The sequence below is a fragment of the Enhydra lutris genome, unplaced genomic scaffold (genome assembly GCF_002288905.1).
Source record: "Enhydra lutris kenyoni isolate GAN:26980312 unplaced genomic scaffold, ASM228890v2 scaffoldscaffold5, whole genome shotgun sequence".
Lineage (NCBI taxonomy): Eukaryota > Metazoa > Chordata > Mammalia > Carnivora > Mustelidae > Enhydra > Enhydra lutris.
Window position 1 is genome coordinate 39189715 of NW_019154089.1, and position 23761 is coordinate 39213475.

At 37.0% G+C, this 23761-nt stretch overlaps 1 protein-coding gene across 1 annotated transcript in view; it reads left to right on the forward strand.

Moving 5' to 3' along the window:
* LOC111141120 (ADP ribosylation factor like GTPase 15) overlaps positions 1–23761 on the forward strand; it is a 402680-nt gene that overhangs the window by 152100 nt on the left and 226819 nt on the right. The window contains exon 3 of the mRNA XM_022493466.1: positions 6636–6695. Within this exon, the coding sequence (XP_022349174.1) occupies positions 6636–6695 (60 nt within the window). The remainder of the gene's footprint in view (positions 1–6635; positions 6696–23761) is intronic.

Genomic DNA, 23761 nt, shown 5'->3' on the forward strand with positions numbered 1-23761 from the left:
CACTTGGGAAATTAAATTGTATTTACAAATAATACCTAGAAGGCAATCGATAAATGAATTAAAAGATAATTTCATAAAAAGAATTAATGGCGAAGAAGTAAGTGGGAAAGGTTCCACTTGGCCAGAAATTCAACTTGACTAGAGAATAAACCAGAAACATGTTAATTTTATACTCGAATTTACCGGTATTGGTTTTGCTTTCTGATGAGACCCAGCACTTGGTAAGATTGTGGTAGTATGCATTAGTGGTGGGATTGGGATTGGTATTGTCCTTTTTCTTGAAAAGCAATTATTCATATAAATCAAAGGTTGCCAAAAGATTAACATCTTTCCACCTAGCAATTATGCCACTGAGAATTTAAGTATGTAATATCAAAGAAACCATATTCACAAAGTGATTCTTCATAACACTTGTATAACTAAAACTCTAAACTTCCTATAGCAAGGGAGTTTATTAATTAAATTGTAGTACCTCCACTGAAAAGATTATAGATTAGAGAAAAAGTCTTCTGTCGAAAAAAAAAATTTACGTTTGTTTTAAAATTGAACTGTGCCTTTGAATGAAAAGCAAGAAAAGAACATGTAAAAATAGCTGTGCTCTGATATGGCTGAATTATATGTGAAATTTTGTTATTTTAAATTATTTCTTTATAATGCTTTGATAGCAAGCCAATTAAAAGTAAAATATTTGTTGGAAGAGTTGGGAAGGGCTGAAAAGAAAATCTACCTTTGAGAATTTGTTTCTTAAAATAAAAGCGTAAAAAGAAAGATTATGTCCATCCAATTTTAGCAAGACAGGAATGTCTTCTCTTTCTTCAGAAGCAAAGGGAGTCCAAACTTTATTGGATGATTAACTTCAGCAATCTTTTACCTTTGACATAATTTTTAGAAGATACTTAAGTTGTCAAAACTTAAAGGACCAAGAAACCCTCCAGAGAGCGATTGGAAAGCTTGCACCTTGGTCGAGAAACAAAAGTGATCTCTGTCCTGAGTGAATTCCTTGACTGGAGATGCATGAGGAATTTGTTGATAAAAGGGTTGTTAACCTGTTGATTACACAGAGACTCTGAACTGGAGGAATGGAGTTTAAAGGCTTGAGATAATACAGCGGTGTAACCTGGAGAAAGCTTAGCACCTGGAATTGAAAAAGGTTGAAGATCTCTTCTATTGATACTTACTACTACACTTGGGAACAGTCGAGTGGTAGTTAAAATAGAAAAAGATCACGAAAATTTGACAGAAATGTGGAAAATGTCCATTAAAAATTGAATGAAGTATTTTTAGAAACTTAAATATTTGCTGTATATGTGTTAAGTCACCAAGAGAAACAAGTTAGAAAATCCAATTTTGTTATCTGCTAAAGGATTGTGGATTTAATAATAAATGCCAGTGGATTAAATTTGTTTTTAGGAGACCGAAATCACATTTAGAAGAATCTCACTACACTGGAAGAATTGTCCAAATGTCACAAAATTACCATGGTGTAAATCATGCCCTGGTCTAGGTCAAAGCCACCAGATCTGTGGAATGCCTTTGCCTTTAGCAGTTGTTAAAGTGATCCAAGAATTTCAGAAGTACACACTAAGTGTCCATGTGCAAGTGTGCAGACCTGTGTGTTGGCGGGTTGGGGGGTAGTTGGGCTGTAGATCCAAGTAAGATACTCATGTGTTCCACACAATGAGTAAAAATAGACCAGCCTCACTCCCCAAACTAATTTTGTTACAATTCTGGGAATGCTTTCCCTGCATAAAAAAATGTCCCATCCATCTCCCTCATATCACAGGTTTTGCTGCATTTAAGGACTAAAAGACAAAAACTGAAAGTCTATGCAAACAATTATTTCCCCAAAGAGTTACTAAGTCATATATTTATTAAAATTTGTGGGGTTAAATCTTAGGGGAGGTTTCAGTCTTACTAATGTAGCTTAGAGAGGCCAGGAAAAAATGACTGCGTAACTAAGGCTTCAGCCATCAACTTGTTTGAGTGGGGTCTGGGGAGACCTGCCCACAAGGCTTTCAGCCAAATACTAGAGGCCATTGATGATTGACTCCGTTGTTACTGTTATTTCCTCTTTCTTGTTTAATATAAATAATGGAATACTAATGCTAGACGAAACCTCAAGGAGCTTATCTAGTCCACTCATTTTGCAGATGGAAGGGATTCAAGGTCAAGGAAAAATGTGGCTGGTGAGTCTGAGAGCTGTGGCTAGGACTTCAAGGACATCAGCACAGTGACTACCTGTGGACAGTATCAGAGGTTGCCTGCTTTGCGGACAAGGAAGAGTGATCAAGCCTAGTGTCACGGCCAAGTTGGACCTTTTCTCTCCCCTCCTAAGTTCCTGGTTTTGTTAATGCTGATGAAAAAGTACTTTCCAAACTCAAGCTATTTTTATTATTTTCCATTAATAAGGCATTGTAGTGTGGCCCCAAGAACACTTAACTTTTGTTCTTTGTATTGCTTTATTTATAACAAGGCAGAATAGTGGGTTGTATTTTGACCGTCAGTTTCACCAGTATTTAGTTCAAAATTGGACAGAGACCTGTGAGTCAGTCAGGTTGATGGTATCCAGAGGAGGTGTAGAGCTTTGGTGACAAGACCTGGGGTGAAGTTTTGAAGATAGTACTTAGTAGTCTTGGCAGGGCACCTAGGCCTTCTGGTTCACTTCCCTCCTCAATAGTAGTACTGGTGTTAGGACTGTTCTGACAGTTAAATCAGGAAATAAATAAAAACCCTTAGCAAAGATCTTTAAAGAAATAACTGAGATCATGTTAATGTGCCTCTAACTGAGGAACAAGCCTTAAAACAAAGAAACTGATAGGTAATCATCCGTGAAAATTACATAGAAGTACTGAATACTGAAAGAACATGGATCCTGCCAAATCAGCCTATTTCAAGAACAACGTGGAAGGCTTGGCTGATGAAGTGAAGTTAAAACCACAGCTGAAGGATGAAGAGTTTGCCAGAGGGGCAAAGGGTACTAACGGAGCAGAAGGTGCAGAGGCCCTGAGCTGGAAAGGACGTAGCTTGTTTTCGGAACCAAAGATGAAAATGAGGAGAAATGATACAAAATAAACCTGGAAAAGGAAAGAAGAACCAGACAGGTCGAGCCTCAGTAGGTGTTTTGAACTATAGCCTGAGTAGTGAGATGCTACCTGAAGATGTTAGCTGGGGGGAGTGATGTGAACAGATGTGAATTTCAAGATGATCACTTCTGCTGATGTGTCAAGGTGACTGAGCAGGCCAACAGTAGATGCAAAGCGTTGAGTTAGGAGGCTTTTAAAGGTGTCCAGATGGTGGTGGCAGCTTGGTCAAGGTTATGGAGAGAAGTGGACCTATTTGAGAACTGTTTTGTAGATGGAATCAACAAGCTTTGTTGACTGGAATTAGGGAAGAGGAAAGAGGGAAAGGAAATGCTGTGGAAGGCACCAGATGTGTAGTTTATAATAGTCCTCAAATGTTTTCAGTTCTGTATGTTTAATTTTTACCACTGCTTTTGTGATGTAACAGACCTTGAGACCACATGTGATCTTGACTGGGAGAAATTTAAAGCCTCTAGTAGTCAATTGGTGACTGTTCGTATTTTGAAATCTTAGTTTTATTTACTAAACTCTTGATAGCACTGGGTACCATCTGTTCTCATTTACAGATGAGGAAACTGAGGCATAGAGGGGTTAAGTAACTTGTTCAGTTGATAATGGTAGAGCCAGAATTGGAACCCAGGTTTTCTTTCTTTGGAGCTCATGCTCTCCTGGTAGTTTTTATTCCTCAAAGTATTTTGATGGTTTGACCTTTATGTCCCTACTAAATATTAATATTCCCCCCACCCTTTGACTTCATCCAACCCAATGTAGAAGAATAAATAGAGTTGATCTGATAGTCACCCTTCTTGGTTACCCTTTTGGTGAACTGAAAGTGTGGCTTTAAATTTTAAATCTTCTTAATCCTTGCAAACATTTAGAATGACTAAAATTTTTTTTTTAAATTGTTTCTCTTCCATGTGTAGTACATCTTTTCTTATTTTCTGGACTGATTATGTAGGCTTTGTCCTCTGAACATTCATTACCACAGCTATACTGTAAAAATACGAAGACAGGAAAATGGAAGACTGTATATACGTTTGCAGTATAAATCTAGCCACACATGTTCTATTTGGAGAGAAAACATGTGTATTCTGCAGAAACATTTATATGCCCATAAATAACATTGCTAGGTTACTTTGCTTAGCGTGAACATTTGAGGACATTTTTGCAGTCAATTTATTATATCTGTGAGGATTAAAGAGGGTAACAATGATATAATCTGCCTGTTGGATTATAAATTTTGAAAGTCGTGTTTTGCATATGGGTGCAGCAATTTCTGAAAGGCTGTTCCTTTCCTTGGGCACCTGCATGTTGTCAGCTTTTAAGATTCACAGCAAATTAAATATTGCTGGTGTGCTCCATAACTGTGTCTTTTTCAAAGTTGGGGCCTGTCTCATCTCTCTGGAAAATCCATACTTGAGTTATCCTGAGCGTAACCACTGATAGACTACTGAACATTTGCATAGAGCTTTTCGTTTTCAGAATTTCACAATCATTGCCTTTTAATTCATATGACACCCCTGTGAGGTAGGTAGATACATTCTAGACATCCACGTCTCCTGCAGGCAGATTTCGGTGCCAGCAGGAATATTGTGATTGGCACTGACTTTCCTTAATTTCCCAGAGGCCAGACACCTGGAGAGGCTTTTCTGCAGGCTCACGTACATGCCAGTGCTTCAGCCACAAGGGGCTGCCTCCTCATTCCTTCTGCTGTCTTACTAAGATTCAGTGACTGCACATACCATTAACTGTAATGCTGTGGCGACTGTGTCAATCTGCATACAACCCACACGGGAGGGCTGTGTTTGGGAAGATCCATAGAAGGCCCAGTGAACATTCACATTCTAGACCACAAATTTCGACTCTTCACAATTTCGTCTCTCTAATAATGGTACTTTTCATTCAGTGGTAATATCTGTAGCTTTAGCTAGGTAGATTAGTAAATAAGCCCCCAGGATTTCTCTTAAGAGAAATATATACTATATACTACATACATATAGTATATAGATACATATATGTATCTATATGAGTATCTATATACTATATACTATTGAGGCAGGCAAGAGACATGCATAGCTAATGATGAAATCATCAATACACAACCAGTGGATAGAGAACGCTAGCAATCATATATTGTATGCTTATTTGTGTCAGGCACTGTGATAAACATAATACATATATTTTATCATTTTTATAACTACACGAGGTAGAGTCTATCAGATTCTATCATTCCCATTTTATAGATGATGAAGGCCAAGGTTCGTAGGTTGCCTACAATCACAGAGCTGATTTGAACCTAGTTCTGACTCCAAAGTACCTTTTTAACCATTAGGTGATATTCCCTGCCTTAAGTGGAAGATACTATATAGAATTTTAAAGTGCTGGGACAACATATAGTAAAAGAGTGGTAGTAATGGGGCAGAATAGAAAAAGATACATACTGACTTCTGTTTTTATACAGTAAGGCAGAACCATGCAAAAGAATTGTTCTTATCCACAGCAAACAGTGTATCTTTTTACCTTTCCAGGCACCTATCATAGTTTTATTACTTCTTTCAAATTAAAGTATTTCTGTATCTGATACTGTTAAGTCATCATCTCTCTTTTCTAAGAAATTACCTTCAAATTGCACATACTGATGTGTAAAACCTTAGACCGAGTGGTTAGAAATTACCAAATAAATTAACTTTTAAAAATTATGGCTTTTAGTTTAAAAAGTCCTTGTATATAGCAAAAACATTCAAATGAAACAAAAGGAAACTTAAAGACCTCCACATCCCCAGTTATCCCAGGGATCCTCACTAGTTTGTTTCTTGTGGATTCTTCCAGAAATAGTGTATTTTTTGGTGTATGTGTGTAGGTATATAAGCATGTATGTTCCACCTGCTAAGCTTTTACACTAAAACCTGTGAACCAGATATGTTGAAGTCAATCATGACTTGAATGATAATAGTTAATTAAGTCCTAAATATGTAATTTAAAAAAACTATACTCTGAATATATTTTAATAGAAATCATTTACTGTGCGTATTATAAAATGATTATTCATAAGTAGACAATTATGATTAACTTTTAAGAAAAATATATGTATGATATTAACCATGTTCTTAAAATTCTGACATAAATCCTATGTAATTCTAATATAAGGTGGTTATAATTTAGGTACCTTAATCTCTAGAGTTGCTGAGTTCTATGTGAGAGACAATTAACTTTAGGAATTAGATGCAAAGGTCCTCACAGATCTAGTATTTTCTTTGAAGTTTCTCTGTACTTCCAGATGTCTTTCTCACAACTGAGAAAATTTACAGGTGACATAACATATTAAAGAATAGGGCAGTATTTTGAAAAAGAGTTAGATTTTGGTGTAACAAACAACAGTGTTTTGAGAATTTGAAGAGGATAATGTATTATCAATGTATCTTGAATTATTTCTAGCATAAATACAAGCTATGAAAAGTGGCTCTTAATCAACCTTAAAAAGGCTTTGAGCATTTTATGTATTTTTAAAAGAAAAGATGCTAATTCCTTTTTTATGTTTTTGTTTTTTAATTTTAGGTTTTAGTATAAAAGCAGTGCCATTCCAGAATGCCATCTTGAATGTAAAGGAACTTGGAGGTATAACATTTAAAATCCTTTCTGTGTCTGGCTTAAATTTGTGCTAATTTGGTATTAATGTTACATGTAATTTAAAAATTGTTCTTCTAGCAGGTGATTCGTTTTTACCTTTTCCTTTGGCAATGGAGATATGTCTTTCTCCTTATATGTTTTAAAGTTTGTTGAAGACTTCTAAGTAATAAACCTTTTTTTTTTTTTAAATTAGAGAACCATGCTGTTGGTTCTTTTTCATATGGTACATATCCTTTATCTGTTCAAAAAATTTATTCCTGATCAAAAAGTTGTGAAGAGAGTTTTAATATAACAGAAAGATAAGCCATGCATTATGGAGGGCAAAGAACTATATTTTAGAGTAGTTTGTATTCATACTGTTGTATTGGATCTTTTTAGAATGTATTTGTTCCGATAATAAATCTTTGCCAATGGGTTCTTTGCTGGTCAAGCACATTTATTGGATAGGCTGTACCCCAAACTATACATCACTCACTCTTTCATTACACTCTCTGTCTGGGATTTTTTGGTTGTGTTTTATGTCAGTCAGGGTCTTAACCCATGTAAATAGGTTAACAAAGAAATCAGTCAATTCAGTGAACCTACTAAATTCTCTAATGGCACAGGAAAATGGTAAGTGCTGTGAAGTTCAGGTCATATTGGTGAGTTTAATGACTTAGAAGAAAGTTCTCTTCCATCTCTTTAATCACTTTGTGATATTGACCTCTCCCCTCCCCCACTTTTTTCTAAGCTCATTCTAACTGACCTATTTTTAACTTGATGCAATTGAAACACAAACTTTATGCCATTTTAATAGTGTTTGATGCCACCTTATTTTTATCTCCCTACTGTATTAGCTCATCTTCTTAGGAGTTTTAAAGAGCTGTATCTAGGACAAGTTTACTTCTGTCAGTCTTTTTTTATAGCTACCTTTGACTTTCGTAGCATTAATATTTAAATCAACCATGGTTGATAAATTCTGGTTTATCCATTAAGGCATCTGATTTTGTCAAATGACTATAAAAATTCTAAAGCATGAGTGTTCTTGTCATGGAATAATTTTTCTACATTAAAATTTTCAAAAGACTGCTCTTTTAGGTTGAATATTTTAATACGACTTTGTGGTTTCTAGTGACTGCTTCTCAGTGACCATAGAATTACAGTCAGAGAATATATTGTGAAAGTCCATGGAATCGAAATGTATGGTTTGAGAATTTTACTGGTTTTCAATGTGGTTGATACTTCATAAGGATTTTACTACTAGGCTAGATACTTTTGTTGAACCCCCTTCAGGTGTAAGAAACTGTTGATTGGTTGATAAGGCGTTTATTATATAGATGGTAGTTGGATGATACAGGTAGTGAATGTGTCTGGACAACTGAAGTGAACGCTTCAGGGAATTTTTGTAGCCTGGACTAGGTGCCACTGTTACACTGAAATTCAATACAATAAAAGAAAAATTACAGGACGGGGACGTTCTGTCTATTCCCAGACAAGGTTTAATTTTGCTGAAAAACCTCTGCCCTGACAATTGCAGTAATGAGGGTACCATTGCATAAAGAGGGTACCATAAAGTTTGGTGGTAATATTTTAGTTCCTGTGATGGTTATTCTGTGATAGTTTGAGATACAGATAAAAGCTAAAACTTCCCAGGTTGGGACAGGTACATGAGTTCCAGGCTAATGAGAATGTGTTTGGCATGTGGTATTCTACCCCTTCAGTTTTAGTCGTTCTGTTTTCCGTCAAGAGACTGTTTCAAGGAGAAAGTGATTTGTCCAAGCAGAATCTCATTGTGTGTCCTGTGTTGAATGCTCAAAGGAAGCTATGGAGGGAGTTGATTTCTTGATTGTGCCTTCACGAAGTCCTTTATTTAATAAATACTTTATGAGGGCTTTCTCTGCCTGGAAGAGGATTGCACACTAGGCTCTGTCTCACCTAAGAAGGCAGGGAAAGTAGGCTAACCCATGGGAAGAGTGTAGCTTTCCTAGGATTCAGGGTATCTCTTATGTGGTAAAAAAAACTCCTCCGAACATAATACACACGGACGTGGCATTTAGGGAGATTTGTAACCAACTGAAGTCCATTTGCTTGAGAGGAGGTAGCTTGATTGAAAATTTCAAGAGGAAAGAGCAGAGTGTTTTAGGATCAATGTATGAAGATACGAACCCTTTGTGTAACAATAGAGGGTTTCTCAGAAGTCTAATCAGGTTGTGTGATGGAGGGAAAAATCTTGAAATCAAGGGAGCAATTCAAGATGGTAGACAGTAGTTAGCAGTACCGAGTGCCGTGATGTCGCTGGCCTGGGGGTTGCCCAGATGGGTCTGTTTATGGTAGGTTAATTCAGGAGATTGGCATGACCCCTGCACTTCCCTGCCAGGAGGAGAAACCCTTTCAGCTGGTTCCAAGGCTCTCCATCATCCTGCTTCTAAACCTTAAGTTAAACATCTCACTCGTTCAAAATATAAGACATGAACTTGTATTCCTTATCTAGTAAGAAACGGAATGAAATGAATTAACATTGACCAGTGGAGTTAAATGAAAGTCACTATTGGGAGATCTTAAGAAAGTTTGTTTACATACACAGCTGATAGATGTTCATGTCTGTGCATATATAAAACTTGTATGCATAGCGTATACTTACATAGTTCTGTGTTCTTAACTTTCTCTTAGGAGAGTGTTTCCTATATCTTTCACCCAAAAACTCTTAAAATTTTCACTCAGATTTTCTCATGTGGTCTTTTCCTACCATTCATGCAGTTGTTCTAGCACAATTGTATATCAAGCAAGATTCTAGGAGCTGAGAATGAAAGATACTTAAAATATATCCCTTGTCTTGAAGAAACTCGTGATTTTTTTTTTTAATGGAGACATTCATGAAAACAAATATTTGGAATCAATGAAATTTTGGAAAATGAAATTGTGAGGGTGGGTGGGTAAAGGTCAAGGTAAGACATGACGCAAACTTAGACCTAATCAGCCCAGCCTGATGGTATATGTTCAGGGTCTTTTTTCACTATTTTGAGAATGACTTGCTGTCCTCGACTGAGCTCTCATACCCACCAGGCTGCACTGATGACGCCTATATTCACATGCAATTGAAACTCTAAATGTTTTTTCTCTTTTTGCTTATTCCCATTTCTCTCCCTCCAGTGAAGTTCTCATTTCACTTTCGCAGCTTCGTGCCTAATGAGTAGGTGCTATGACTGTCTCACAGGTGATGAGACACAGGACAGCCAGGCACTGAGTGACTTGATCAAGGCTGTTGGGAGGAGGTCGGTGTGCATCTGAGCACTTAACCAATTACTCTCTACGTGGAACACTTTATCCCATGCCGGGTGCAAGAGAAGTGCTTTCACGTGTTACCTGCCGCTGTCTCTGTCGTTCATTTTCTCTGACTTCCACGTCAGACTCTTGTTCGCTTCGGGCTCTGACTCCCCTCCCTGCTAGAGTCCTGTTTCCCTTCTGATCTCTTCCAGCCTGGCTTCTGAATCACTTGTAACCTCAACTTTTCAGTCTATCTCAAGTCTTGTACAAACACATCATTTTCATATTTTTATTCTTTTTATTTATTCAGCAGATATTTATTAAGTACATATCACATCCTGAGGCTGAGTTCTAGGAAGTGGTTATAGTTGGCAGGTAGACGCCCAGTCCTTGCATAGGCGAGCTGTTGGACACAAGGGGCGACTCTTCTGTGCTTCTCTCCTTGAGGAAAGCCAAATACTACTATTTACAGGCCTAGAACGAATTCCTAGGTTAATCCCCTCAATACTTGAAGGGATTTTTAATACCATCCAGCACGGCTTTTTCTTGTAAATTCTTTCATTTGGGAGGTTTTTGTTGAAACTAATCTGAATCCTTTTTTAGTTTTAATTAATTACTCTGTTTGTCTTGTGCTTTTTGTTATTCTGGATGTCATACGAGACACCTAGCAGGATCCTGACCAGACAGAAGGATGAATCTTTCAGCGAATTTCCTTTCTTCCTATTAGAGGAAGCCCAACCATTCCGTAGGATTCTAGGCAATTTCATTTTCCTGTATCTCTGCTTCCTTATCTGTAAAATGTAGCAATAATAATTCCTGCATTATATAACCATTGTGAGGACTAAATTAACCTAAGGCAGCTACTGAGAAATCGCCTGGCCGGTAGCTAACATTTTTGGGAAAATTTATATTGTAATCACACCCTTCCCCTCCTCCATCCCCCACCCCCTCAAAAAAACACCTTTCAATAAAGCCTTTTCCCCAAGGTATCTCGAAATAACCCAAGTCACATATTGATTGCTTTTTCTCTTTGTGGTCATGCCTTGCTCCCTTATGGACAAGGTGATCTCCCCCTGCCCCTAACCTGTTTAAACTGAGAAGTCTCAGGGAAGGGACCTCCTTGGAGTCTTCTGGTTAGCAGCCTTGCATAGTTTTTGGCATATACACGTGTTAATATTAAATGTTTTTGTCTCATGTACCTTATCACCTTTCCCTCTGGTTTCAGTTTCCACCTGAAAAATCTCTTCTATCATAATGCCTCCTAATTGCTATCATTCTGTTTGGCTTTATGTATTGTAACCACAGTACTAAGGTGGATGAAGCATCTGCCATTTAGCTGAGTTGAAAGCACCAGTCTCGCTGCAGTGACCTTCCAGTTCTGGTCATTTTTCATTTTAGAAATTTCCAGTTCTTAAATCTACAGATGCACTCAGAGATAGTTTTCTCTTGCTTTTGAAATTGCCTTTGCACACCGATAGAGCCCAGAGAGGAAATTTTCATTTCTTAACACGTTTGGTTTGTTACCATGAATCAATGAGGATCTAGACGTCATAATATTCCGTTTTCTTTCCTTGACTGAATTCTGGAACCGCAATTGGTTTTGTCAAATGACTTGTTTTCTCCCTCTGATATTCTAATGAGTTATGTCTGAGTCGTTTCCCCACCCAGTCAACTCTTTGGCAGTCTTGTCTTCCCCGTTGACACTCAGAAAGGCAAAAGCTAAAAAGCAGTGAGCTGTCTTCTATGCTTCAGTATTTGCTGCTAGTTGTCAATCAGAAAGAAAGTTCATGAAGATTTTTGTTTCAACTTTTTTTCCCTCTAAAGACAATACAACTTTTCTTTTTCAGAAGGTGGTGAGGGTCGTGTGGAAAAGTGCAAGTTGTGTTCCCTTACCCATTTACTTCAGCCCCTGCAATAGTGATTGAATGATTTCTGAGGATTGTCAGCTAAGCCATTTTTTTTAAAGGTTGCTTCTTTCAGCAGCCAAGCTGTTATATGAAACAGATGTTGACTCTGTCCTGTTTCTTTGTTTGCCTGAAGGAGTACACCGCCTCCTCATAGTGAAAGGTGCTGTTTCTTTGTATCCTGCTAGTTATCTTCGGTGCTGTTAATCTGTCCAGGTTATTTGCATTTCTTAATTTCTCCGGAAACTGTACAGGGCAAATTTCTTGACTGGCAACCCAGGGGGCACTGCTGCCTTCATCTTTTTAATTTCTGTTTTCTATACCCAGGCCATTTGATGTCTTTCACCAAAATAAAGCTTTCTTCCTTTAGAATCTTACATTAAAACTTAATTCAGAAGGAAAAGTAGCTCTTTCACTTGATGTGTTCTCTCTGTCCTATATATACTATGATTATTGCCTCCATAGCCCCACTACCACCTCCTATTTAAGAAAAAAAAAAAATCCAGCTAAATACCTATGAATTTACTGTCACTGCCTCTGAGAGTCATACCATCCAACAGACAGAGGGAGGAATCAAGACCGTACCAACAAATTGGTTGAATATTAGAAACAGTATAGGTAGGCTGGAAGACATTATTGCCACATTGCTTTAAGGGACAAGTGGAGTTAAAATATTGCTTGGTGGTGTAAGAGAGAACAGCTTGCCATTCAGAAACTCGTTTAGATGTCTCCAAACATGGAATTCTCTGGATGAGGTGGCAAGAAACCATGACACTGGCAAAGGAACATGACAGCACAGAGTGGGGGCCTGAAGAAGGCCAGGTTCACAGTATCCCTTACAATCATGCTGTCTGCTAAATTATAGTCAGCTACACACAAGTAAGTGTGCATGCATATTCCATATCTGATGTATAGAATTATAACGGAGAAATGAGGTTCAGCAAGTAGAGTGTGGCCTCAAGGCGCTCTGTCCCCCTGTGCATTTGAACTTCTTGTTGTTGTTTTCTTATCTGCAAAATGTAAGTTTTAATAAATCATCACTACTTATTTCCCAAGGGATTGGGCTGGAAAAGAAAACTGCAGTTGCCTAAAGCTCCTCAAGAGATGCTTTAAGATAGACAGTGGTATTTCCACTAATTCTGTTTTTATCGTTGTGGTTCCAGTGTGATATGTTGAATGATCAAAACTTCTTGATATAGTACTGTTTCCTTATCTAGGAGAAGAACCAGACCTTTCTGGAATGGGAACAGCCAGTTAACTCCTGGCTCTCTGAGCTGTGTACTTTCTCACTTAGGCTTAGGCTCTACTAGGGGAAATGATATTGGGATAAAGCCAAGTCACTTGGATGGGAGTTGAAAGGCCACAGCTATCTGAATTGGTTGAACAGAATCCCAGGGTGGTGGTGTTCAAGCGTTTTTTACACTTGCTAAGGGAAAACTGAGCCAAGTAGTCAGCCGAGCCAAATAAATGAATCTGGGGGCCCAGAAGTCTGTTACTGGCTGATGTAGACCTGACCTTAATTTTTGTTTTCTTCTGGAGAAATGCCCTAGGAAATTTTTTAAAAATTTGCCTTCCCAGTCATAGTTTTGTATAGTACTTAACAATTCACTCTTCTAAGACAATATACAGATATACACACACACACAGAGTTATAATACATACACCACATATAAATGCACACAATGTTCAAGAAACTAGTGTCCTGGCCTTTTGACCACCCCCGCCTTGAAAAGAGGGGTTTCATGTGCCTCTAGTGTAGCTCCCTCACCCATTGATTCCTGTTTGGGGCAGTCAGGTCATATCATATCTTCCAACTCTACCGAACTTCCTCACAGAACATTCACGCTGGGTTCTGAGCTTCCTAACCTTTAGAACAGAATAGATATTTCTGTTTCTCCCAGGGGTTTGCCATAATAGCAACGAATTTTCATCGTGTATTTGGTTTCAGCGTGGTGTTGCAGCAACAACACTGCAAATCAAGAAACCAGTATTTTTCTCTATCAAAACAAGCCATGGGATATTGGGCAAGCCTCTTAATTTTTCCAAGACTGCTTGCTTTTCTAGCAGCTGAGGATGCTGATAACCATTCTCCTGTTTGATACAATAGAATTAGTTTATTTTTATCTTGAAACCCATAGTATCTACTTCACTGTGGCCCCAAAGAACCATAGAGCCCATCTTTAACAACTGTGCATGATTATAATGCTTTATTTTTCTATTTTCATTTAACCTGGACTTCCTTTTTTTTTTTTTTTTGGTAGACATTTCAATAAATCTGTTTTCTTTTTGTGTTTGTGTGAAACAGCTATACATACATGAAATGCCAACTAATACTAAATTAGTTGGTATTTACTAATACGAACTAGTCACTTGTCACTGTGCTTACTTCAAGAAGCATTACAGTCTGGTGTGGGAAATACTATAATAGGATTGAGTGCGAGATGCTGTTAGGATCATCTAGTAAGGACAAAGGAGACGTCGCAGAGGATAAGACAGTTTAGGAGCGATCTGGGACAAAAGTCATGGAAGTGGCAGTGGGTTTGGTCTAATTTTGTTTTATCCATAAACCATATCCACTGTCAACTCCTTGACTTGTCTCATCTGTTTTTTTTTTTTTTTAGACTCTTTTCCTCTGTAATATCTCTTTCTCCTTTCAGTATGATCTTAATTGCATCTTGTACTCAATCCTATTAACAGTGTTTAACATACCAGTCCATAAAGTTAGAAATAATTGAAAAAACACACTGTAATCTTAAGGGTTTATCATAATTGTGATATAAAACATTCCTGCAGTTCCAGGCTGGAGAGAGATTTGCCAGGTTATGCCGCAAGATACTAGATTAAGGCTAGACCCTTCAGAAGCACAATGGTGTTTTGTATTAAATTCATTTCAGTGAATACTTAATAAATACTGTGTTCCATCCCCTAAAGATATAATTCCCACGTGTGCATGCACACAGTCATGAGCCCATTTCTTTGGTTATTTTGATGGAAGAGTAATATTGGCCATAAAGATTATGAAAGTTCATAGAAAAGATTAAACAGCTTTACTAGATTTCTATAGTTAGAATGACAGCTTGACAGTTGTTCAGGAGGTAATATATTTGTAGCTGCTCTGACCTACCCTAGAACTGAACAAAATAGAACTGGTTAAATTTGTTTTGAGGCATTGTAAATGTGTTGGTTTTAATTTCTTAAGGTCCAAAGTATTACCAAAAGCTCTATACTGAAAATGCTTGAAAATTTTAAACTTGAAATTCACTGATACTTTATGGCATCATTGTGAGAAGTAATGTAAAGACTTTATCGTATAAAGTTAACTTCTTAATACATACACTAATACATAATACTTATGACTGAAAATTGAAGGTTGGTTTTTTTTAACGTGTATTCTCCTCCTTTGCCAAAATCTCATAAAATGACAAAAATCAGACAGTGATTTTAAGTTAAATCTATAACACAGGTTTAATCTACAATGAAGAAAGGAAACATGACAAAGACTGAGATATAGGCCATGGAAACATGAAGTAGAAGGAAAATATATCAGGATTATTAATCAGAGAGTTTATCAGAGTTATTAATTGGGGCTTTACATCTGGAGCCATGCCTTGTAGTGGATAACAGCTGTGTTTACCCACAAACTAAATCTTGGAAGTGTGTGCTAGACTCAGGCCAAGGCAGTGTCCTAGTAATATACTGACTGCCAGGTGGGTTAGGAAGCCCACACATACGGGAGAGAAGCCACTTGTCTGTCCCTATTAATCACTGAAAGTAGGCAATGGTAAACAGAAGAGCTGGCAGGCATAGATTCTCAAGCAAAAGATAAGTATATAATCACAGCATACCACAATATGAGGGAAATCAGCAGCATCAAACAAAGCTTACCCCATCAAAAGAAAAAGTATCTAAGGACCTAGAGGTAATAGAGTGATCAGAAGAAGACATTCAGAGAGATGGGTTTTGTATTCATGAAAAGTAATTTAATGGAACTAGGGAAATGAAAATTTAAAGTGACATATCTGTTGACACATCTCAGATGTAAATTAATAAAACTAAGGACTGAACTAGGGAATTTCCTCAGAATACCCTGCAAAAGGACAGCTCTGAAAGTATGAGAGAAATTTGAGAAGACCAAAGGAATAGTTAATAGAACTTCTAACATTCCTCTAAGAGGTGGAAAGGGAGAGTAAAGAGAAACTGTAGAGATTAAAGTAACCAAAGAAAATAGAAAAACCTCAAATGTGAAAAAAGACTATTCAAATTTAATGGGTCTTCTGAGGCCGAGAAAAAACGTAAATCTAGGCATATTGTGAAGAAAAAGAAATTATTAATTCTAACCACAGGAACACACAAGTGAGTTATTTCTGATTTCAACATGAGAGATGTCAGGTAGAGAGAATCAAAGTATATTTTCTTTAGATTATAGATTATAATGAAAAGAAAGATTGAAATTTAAATATGTATCTTTAAAAATTAAGGGTAGGGGCACCTGGGTGGCTCAGTGGGTTAAAGTCTCTGCCTTCGGCTCAAGTCATGGTCCCAGGGTCCTGGGATAGAGCCCCGCATCCGGCTCTCTGCTGGGCAGGTAGCCTCCTTTCCCCTCTCTTTTCTGCCTGCCTCTCTGCCTACTTGTGATCTCTGTCAAATAAATAAATGAAATCCTAAAAAAGAATTTTAAAAAAATAAAAATTAAGGGTAAATACTAAAACAGTGAAAGTAGGATGACCTCTCCATGAATGAATTTTTTAAAAATCTGAAAACTTACACATTCAGCTAATATAAAAAATAATTATCTTAGGGAATGGAGTGAGTTCATTGGGATCAAGTAGAATTTTTTTTTCTCGTGTGAACTTTGTTCATAAGAATTTTTTTAAAGATTTTATTTGAAAGTGAGAGTGAGTGAGTGCAGGGAGGGTTATAGGGAAAGGGAAAAGCAGATTTCCTGCTGAGTGGGGAGCCCAACATGGAGCTGGATCCCAGGACCCTGAGATCATGACCTAAGCTTAAGTCAGACACTTAACTGACTGAGCCACTAGGTGCCGCATGAGAAGTTTTTTTTTTTTTTTTTTTTAATTTTATTTACTTGAAAGACAGTGAGAGAGAGCATGAGAGGCGAGAAGGTCAGAGGGAGAAGCAGACTCCCCATGGAGCTGGGAGCCTGATGCGGGACTCTATCCCGGGACTCTAGGACCGTGACCTGAGCTGAAGGCAGTTGCTTAACAAACTGAGCCACCAAGGTGCCCAAAGAGAATTTTTCTTTAAGAAATAAAATTTAAGAAAATACACTATAAAGATAGAAAGCTAAGGATATTTGATAAATTCAACAAAATGCAAAAATGGAAAAATAGCAAAATTAATCGTCATGAGACCTAGAAAACATCTATACATCAGTAATCAAAATAAATGTAAGTAGATTAAATTCCCCTTTTATTTATTTTTTTTATTTTTATTTTTTTAAAATTTTTTAATTTATTCGAGAGCGACAGAGTGAGAGAGCATGGGAGGAGACAAAGGGAGAAGCAGACTCCCCATGGAGCTGGGAGCCTGATGCGGGACTCCATCCCAGGACTCCGGGATCATGACCTGAGCTGAAGGCAGTCGCTCAACCAACTGAGCCACCCAGGTGCCCCTAAATTCCCCTTTTAAATGAGTGATATAAAAACTGATTATAAACCTATTCAACTATATCGATTCTAAGAGATACTTCTGCAACAATAAAACGTAGCAAGGTAGAAATAAAGAGATAGAAATGAAATCCTTGAAAACCACTGAAAGGAAAGTACTGGGAGATGAAATTCAAAACAAAGAACATTAAGAATAGAGAGTTTTCCATGTTGATCTATTAGGATAACTGAGTAATCAGGAAACTTGATGTATTTATCTACATAATTCTGAACTATACAAAATTAAAACTGAGAAAAATGTAAGAAAAAGCCAACAAAGATCCACAATCAGACGAATTTATCCATACATTCTTTATAAGACAGTAGATCAAATAGATAAAATATATAAAGGATTTAAATAGCCAATTAACAAACTTGATCTAGTTGATCATTACAGAATTTTACACTCAAATAGAAAAGTTATGTTTTTTTAAAATACCCCTAAAATTTATATATGACCATGTATGTTTTCTGACTAAAATCCAACAAAATTAGGAATCAGTAGCAGATAGACCAAAAAAAAAAAAACAAAAAAACAAAAAAACAAAAACAAAAAAGCAAAAAACAAAAAAAACCATGAAACGAGATTTGAAATTACCCTAATACTGGGCGCTTTGGTGGCTCCGTCAGTTAAATGTCTACCTTCAGCTCAGGACATGATCAAGCCCTGCTTTGGGTTCCCTGTTCAGTGGGGAGTCTGGGTCTCCTTTTATCTGCCCCCACATCCCACTTGTGCTCACTTATGCTCTCTCTCTCTCTCAAACCTTTAAATTAAAAAAAAAAAAAAAAAAATACCCTAACCTTATACCCCACCCCCCCAAAAAAATTCTAGACCTAAATATAAAGCCTAAAACTGTAAAACTTGTAGAAGAAAACTTAAGATGGTCTGTGACCTGGGGTTAGGCAAAGGTTTCTTAGATAAGACACCAAAAGTATGACCCGTGAAAAAATTGGTTAATTGGATTTCATAATACTTCTGCTTTTGGAAAGACACTACTGGAGAATGAAAAGGCCATTTATTGGCTCAGTAAACGTTATTTGGAAATTGTGTATCTGATAAAGAACTTGTATCCAAAATATATAAAGAACACTCAATAATAAGAAAAACATTTTAAAAATGGGCAAAAGCTTTGAACATATCCTTTATCAAAGAAGATAAATCACATGCAAAAGATGCTCACCATCATTAGTTATTAGGGAAATATAAATTAAAACCCCCCCGCACACAATGTCTAAATTTTATTTTATTTTATTTTATTATTATTTTTTTAAAAGATTTTATTTATTTGACAGACAGAGATCACAAGTAGGCAGAGAGGCAGGCAGAGAGAGAGGAGGAAGCAGGCTCCCCGCTGAGCAGAGAGCCCCATGCGGGGCTTGATCCCAGACCCTAGGATCATGACCTGAGCCGAAGGCAGAGGCTTTAACCCACTGAGCCACCCAGGCGCCCCACAATGTCTAAATTTTAAAAGCCTCAATATACCAAGTATTCTGCAAAGAGCATGGAAAAACTAGAATCTCATTCACTGCCAGTAGAAATGTAAAATGGGTACAACACTTGGAAAAACAGTTTGGCAGCCTCTTAAGATAAATGCAAACCAGTCTTATGATCAAGCCATTCCACTCTTGGAGAAACAAAAACCTATGTTTACCCAAAATACTGTACATAAGTGTTCATGGCAACTTTATAATAAGAAAAATGGAAACAACGCAAATATCTTATTGGTGAATGGATAAATGTATGTGACATCTATATAAGGAAATAGTATTCAGCAATAAAAAAGAAAGAATTATAGGAACATGCCATAATATGGATGAATCTCAAAGTAATTATGCTAATTGAAAGAAGCTAGACAAAATGGGACCCATAACGTAGTATTCCCATATTGGGGTAAACTTCTGTCCCATTTATAGGAAGTACTAGAAAATGCAAACTAATAATTAGTGACAAAGTGTTTCAGGGATTGCCTGAGGAATAGGGACAGGAGGGTTGGAGGGTGTGGAGTGGAAGGATTTGAAGGGTTATGAGAAAATTTTGGAGTTAATAGATAGATACACTTACTATAATGATTATGGTCATGGTTACACAGATGCATATGTATCAAAACTTATCACATTGTGTATTTTAATATGTGCAGTTTATTATATATCAATTATACCACAGTAAAACTATTAAAAATATCCTGTACTGTTAGAAATATCTCTGGTCAAAAGAATTGAAAATATGTTTTGTGAAGAACTTACAAGAAGTCCTTTTCCTGGATTGTTTTCCAGTAAAGAGTTATTTTAAATAGGCTATTAATATCCATGGCTTAAAAAAATAAATGTGACTGGGGAAAGACTTCACAAAGAAAAATATCAATTTCTGGCTGATCATAAGTAGCTTAATTGTTAAAATTAAATATGTAAGCAGTTAAAACTAATATTAAGATGTTATCAAATCTATCAATTTAATGTATAGATTTTTAAAATCTCATTGCTAATAAAAAGACAGATTGATCTGTCTGTGCACAGCAGCGTCAATTAATCAAAGGAATTCATATGACAGACTCATTATACAAAGAGTGAGAGATTTCTCAGAATAAACCAGTTGTGGCTCATTCCAGAGGGATACTCAAAACCATGGTGATACAATATTCTCTTTCCAACCTTAGCAGTTTTATTTATGAAAAATACTCCTGTTGGTAATCGTGCAGCGGGTAAGACCCAGGTCTTACACGAAGTTGGAGGTTGGGGGAGGGGAGAACAGTAACACTAAAGCAAACCAATATATTAGAAAGCCTCTGATTCCAAACCACATTTGAATAAGTCATATTTTAGGAATACATTTTGTGTGTGGTGGTGAAATACCCTTTTTCATTCAGGAATCCTTACAGCTTTAAATTATTTGCTTGACCTGATCCTAGGCTATCCAGATTGTACCTCAGGTTAAAGTTTTCCAAACAGACCTTGTTTTGGCATAAAAAGTAATGTATTTTTCATTTGCATTTCTCTGTTTCATTTTTGTAAGTCTCCAAAATGCCTGGTCAAGATTGGTATAGATACAGTTGTTGGTGATATTCTATATGTAATAAGCTAAGAGGGTAGAACATAACATATTTTCTCTCTCTGTACTTTGCCATTAGCAATCCCAACAAGTTCTTTTGGGGTCTGCCATGTTCTTTAATGTGATGGTATTTTTTTAATTGGGTGTATAAATATAAAGCCTCTTTCTCTTATTTTGGCTTTCTTTTTCTTCCAAAATCATCCTAAATAGTTTTAGGTGTCAGTGAATTTTTCCTCTTACTAATTAGATTGTATCTCAGTAAGTAAGGACGGACCTAATATAAACTGCTAAGTTAAAAATGCAGAGGCTTAATTTAATTGTCAGTTGTGTATGGGGCGTTACAATAGAATAGATAAGCCCGGTGGTATTCTTTTCAGTATGTGTGGTCTTTGATGCTGGTACTCTTTTATATATGATCATCTATTTTTACAATTATTTATCAAGTTGTAGGACATTAGATCTCCTTGGGCAAATGAAAAATCTGTTTAATCTTGCTGCTCCCCATCCTCCAAAATTGGTGAATATAAATTCATTTTCTCAAGGTTCCATCAAAAGTTTGTTTTCCCTTTTTGAGTTTGTTATGTGGGTTACCACTATGAATTTTAAACTCTTGCTATGGATTTGGACGAGGACTTAAAGAAAAATCAGTTATGCTGGGGAATTTAGAGAAAGGTGTATCAGGAATTGTACTGTGAATAATAGGTCATTTTATTAGTGGTTACTTTTTAAAATTTCTTGGAGGTTACTTTGTTTTTTCAAATCCTCGAAATAGTCTATGTTTGCAGGAGAGCTGAGAGGAAGGACGCCAGATCCAATCCCATGTTTCTGCCTAAAATGAAAGAGTAACAGTTCAGGGCAAAATAAATGAGAAGAACAAATACAGATGAAGTCCAGTTACCCAGATGGAAGATCCTTTTTTTCTAAATATTTATTATCAGCCTTTGTCATGGCTCATGTGTTTTTGTTTTTTTTTCAAGCAACTTAGTCTTTCCTCTTTTTAAGGTCAAATGCCATTTCCTAGCCCTGTTCTAGGTAGGCTTGTTATTTTGGTTTTCTGAGCCTTGGAACGTCTTCATAGTGGTCCTTTGTGTTTTAGGTATTAAATATCTTCTTGACTTGTACGTAGGACCCAAACTGTTCCTTTGTCCTGTTACTTCCCAGATCTAAGACAACATATAGCTTTCTGCTTGGAGGAACCTTTCCACCCATCTCTTCCTTTCTTTGAGATTTCTAAATTGTGGTTCCCCTCTGATCAGCGGAGGGAAAAAGGAAAAAGGAAAAAATATCAAGGGACTATACACATGTTAGTTTTCCCTGATTTTTTTTCCCATTGTAATTTAAAAAGGTTGTAATATAATTACTTTGGGGTTTTCTGTTCCATCTAATTCTTCCTTTCTCTAAACTGGTCACAATATGAGGGTAAATGTATTTTTTTATTTGCATTGGGAAATAAGGGTATGAATTTAATGAGTCTTGTAAGGTTTTATCTACCAAGTCTTTTGTCTGAGACTAACGGGCAACATCCTTCCCTAATACTTCAAGTCAGGATTTAACAAAATGAGACAATTTGAGAACAAAGTGATGTATTATATATATTATATAATATATGTTATTATATATAGTTTTATACATTGCTTTATGCAAAAAGCATTGAGTGCTGCCCAGATGTAAATATCTAAATAGTTTACTTCATTTTGCATGCAGTACACTGTGGAAAAGAATCCTCTTTTAACATGGTGCTGGGATTTTAGGTTAATGTGATTTTTTTATACCACCATGACACCTCACCACCATTATCATCCCCAGATGCTGAGATTTTGCCTAAATCAATAGAATGCTAGTCATCTGTCACTTACAATATGACTGAGATTTTTCTGTTTTGTGTACAACTGTACTTTGCTTTAAGAAAACCTCATGTACAAAAATATAAACATACATGTTAGGAGGTTTTATTAAATAATATGTAGTATTGTGAAAAAACTATCTTTTTTTTTTTTAAAGGATATTACTTATTTATTTGAGAGAGAGAGAGAACATAAGAGGAGAGAGGCCAGAAGGTAAAGCAGACTCCCTGCCCAGCAGGGAGCCTGATACGGGATTTGATCCCAGCACTCCAGGATCATGACTTAAGCTAAAGGCAGTTGCCCAACCAACTGAGCCACCCAGGCACCCTAAATTATTGGTTTTGTAAAAGATTTCACTCCAAGTTTTCTTGAAGGTATTGAAGTCCAAGTACATCTTAAATTATTTGGTTAAATATTATCAAAATCATTTCTAAGGCATAAATTGACTCTGAAATTCTCTTTTATAAATCTTAGTTACTGCAGTGTTTTACTCATTTCCTTGTGCTATTTTTCTTTTTCTCTTTTTTAAATCTTTTTCATTCATTTATTTATTTATTTGACAGAGAGAGAGAGAGAGATCACAAGTAGGCAGAGAGGCAGGCAGAGAGAGAGAGGGGGAAGCAGGCTCCCTGCTGAGCAGAGAGCCTGATGTGGGGCTCGATCCCAGGACCCTGGGATCATGACCTGAGCTGAAGGCAGAGGCTTTAACCCACTGAGCCAACCAGGTGCCCCTCGTGCTATTTTTCTTTAAAAAGCAACCTCTCTTGGGGTGCCTGGGTGGCTCAGTGGGTCTGCCTTTGGCTCAGGTCATGATCCCAGGGTCCTGGGATCGAGCCCCGCATCGGGCTCTCTGCTCGGCGGGGAGTCTGCTTCCCTTCCTCTCTCTTTCTGCCTGCCTCTCTGCCTACTTGTGATCTCTGTTTGTCAAATAAATAAATAAAATCTTTAAAAAAGAAAAAAAAAAGCAATCTCTCTTGAAGCGCCTGGGTGGCTCAGTCAGGTTAAGTGCCTGCTTTTGGCTCAGGTCATAATCCCAGGGTCCTGGGATTGAGCCCACATCAGGCTCCCTGCTCGGGGGGAGCCTGTTTCTCCCTCTCCCACTGCCTGCCACTTCTCTGCTTGTGCTTGCTCTCTTTCTCTGTCAAATAAATAAATAGTATCTTAAAAAAAAAAAAAAAAAAAAAGCATCCTGTCTCAAGAGGATGCTGATCTGTTTTACTGAGTTTGAAAATCACTGCGATCTGCCGTGTGCAGCCATCACATGCAACTTTACCTTCAGGTTAAATTGTTTTGGGAAAATTCTCCATGAGCTGTTATGATATTAAAACCTTACATATTCCTTCCTTCATCATCT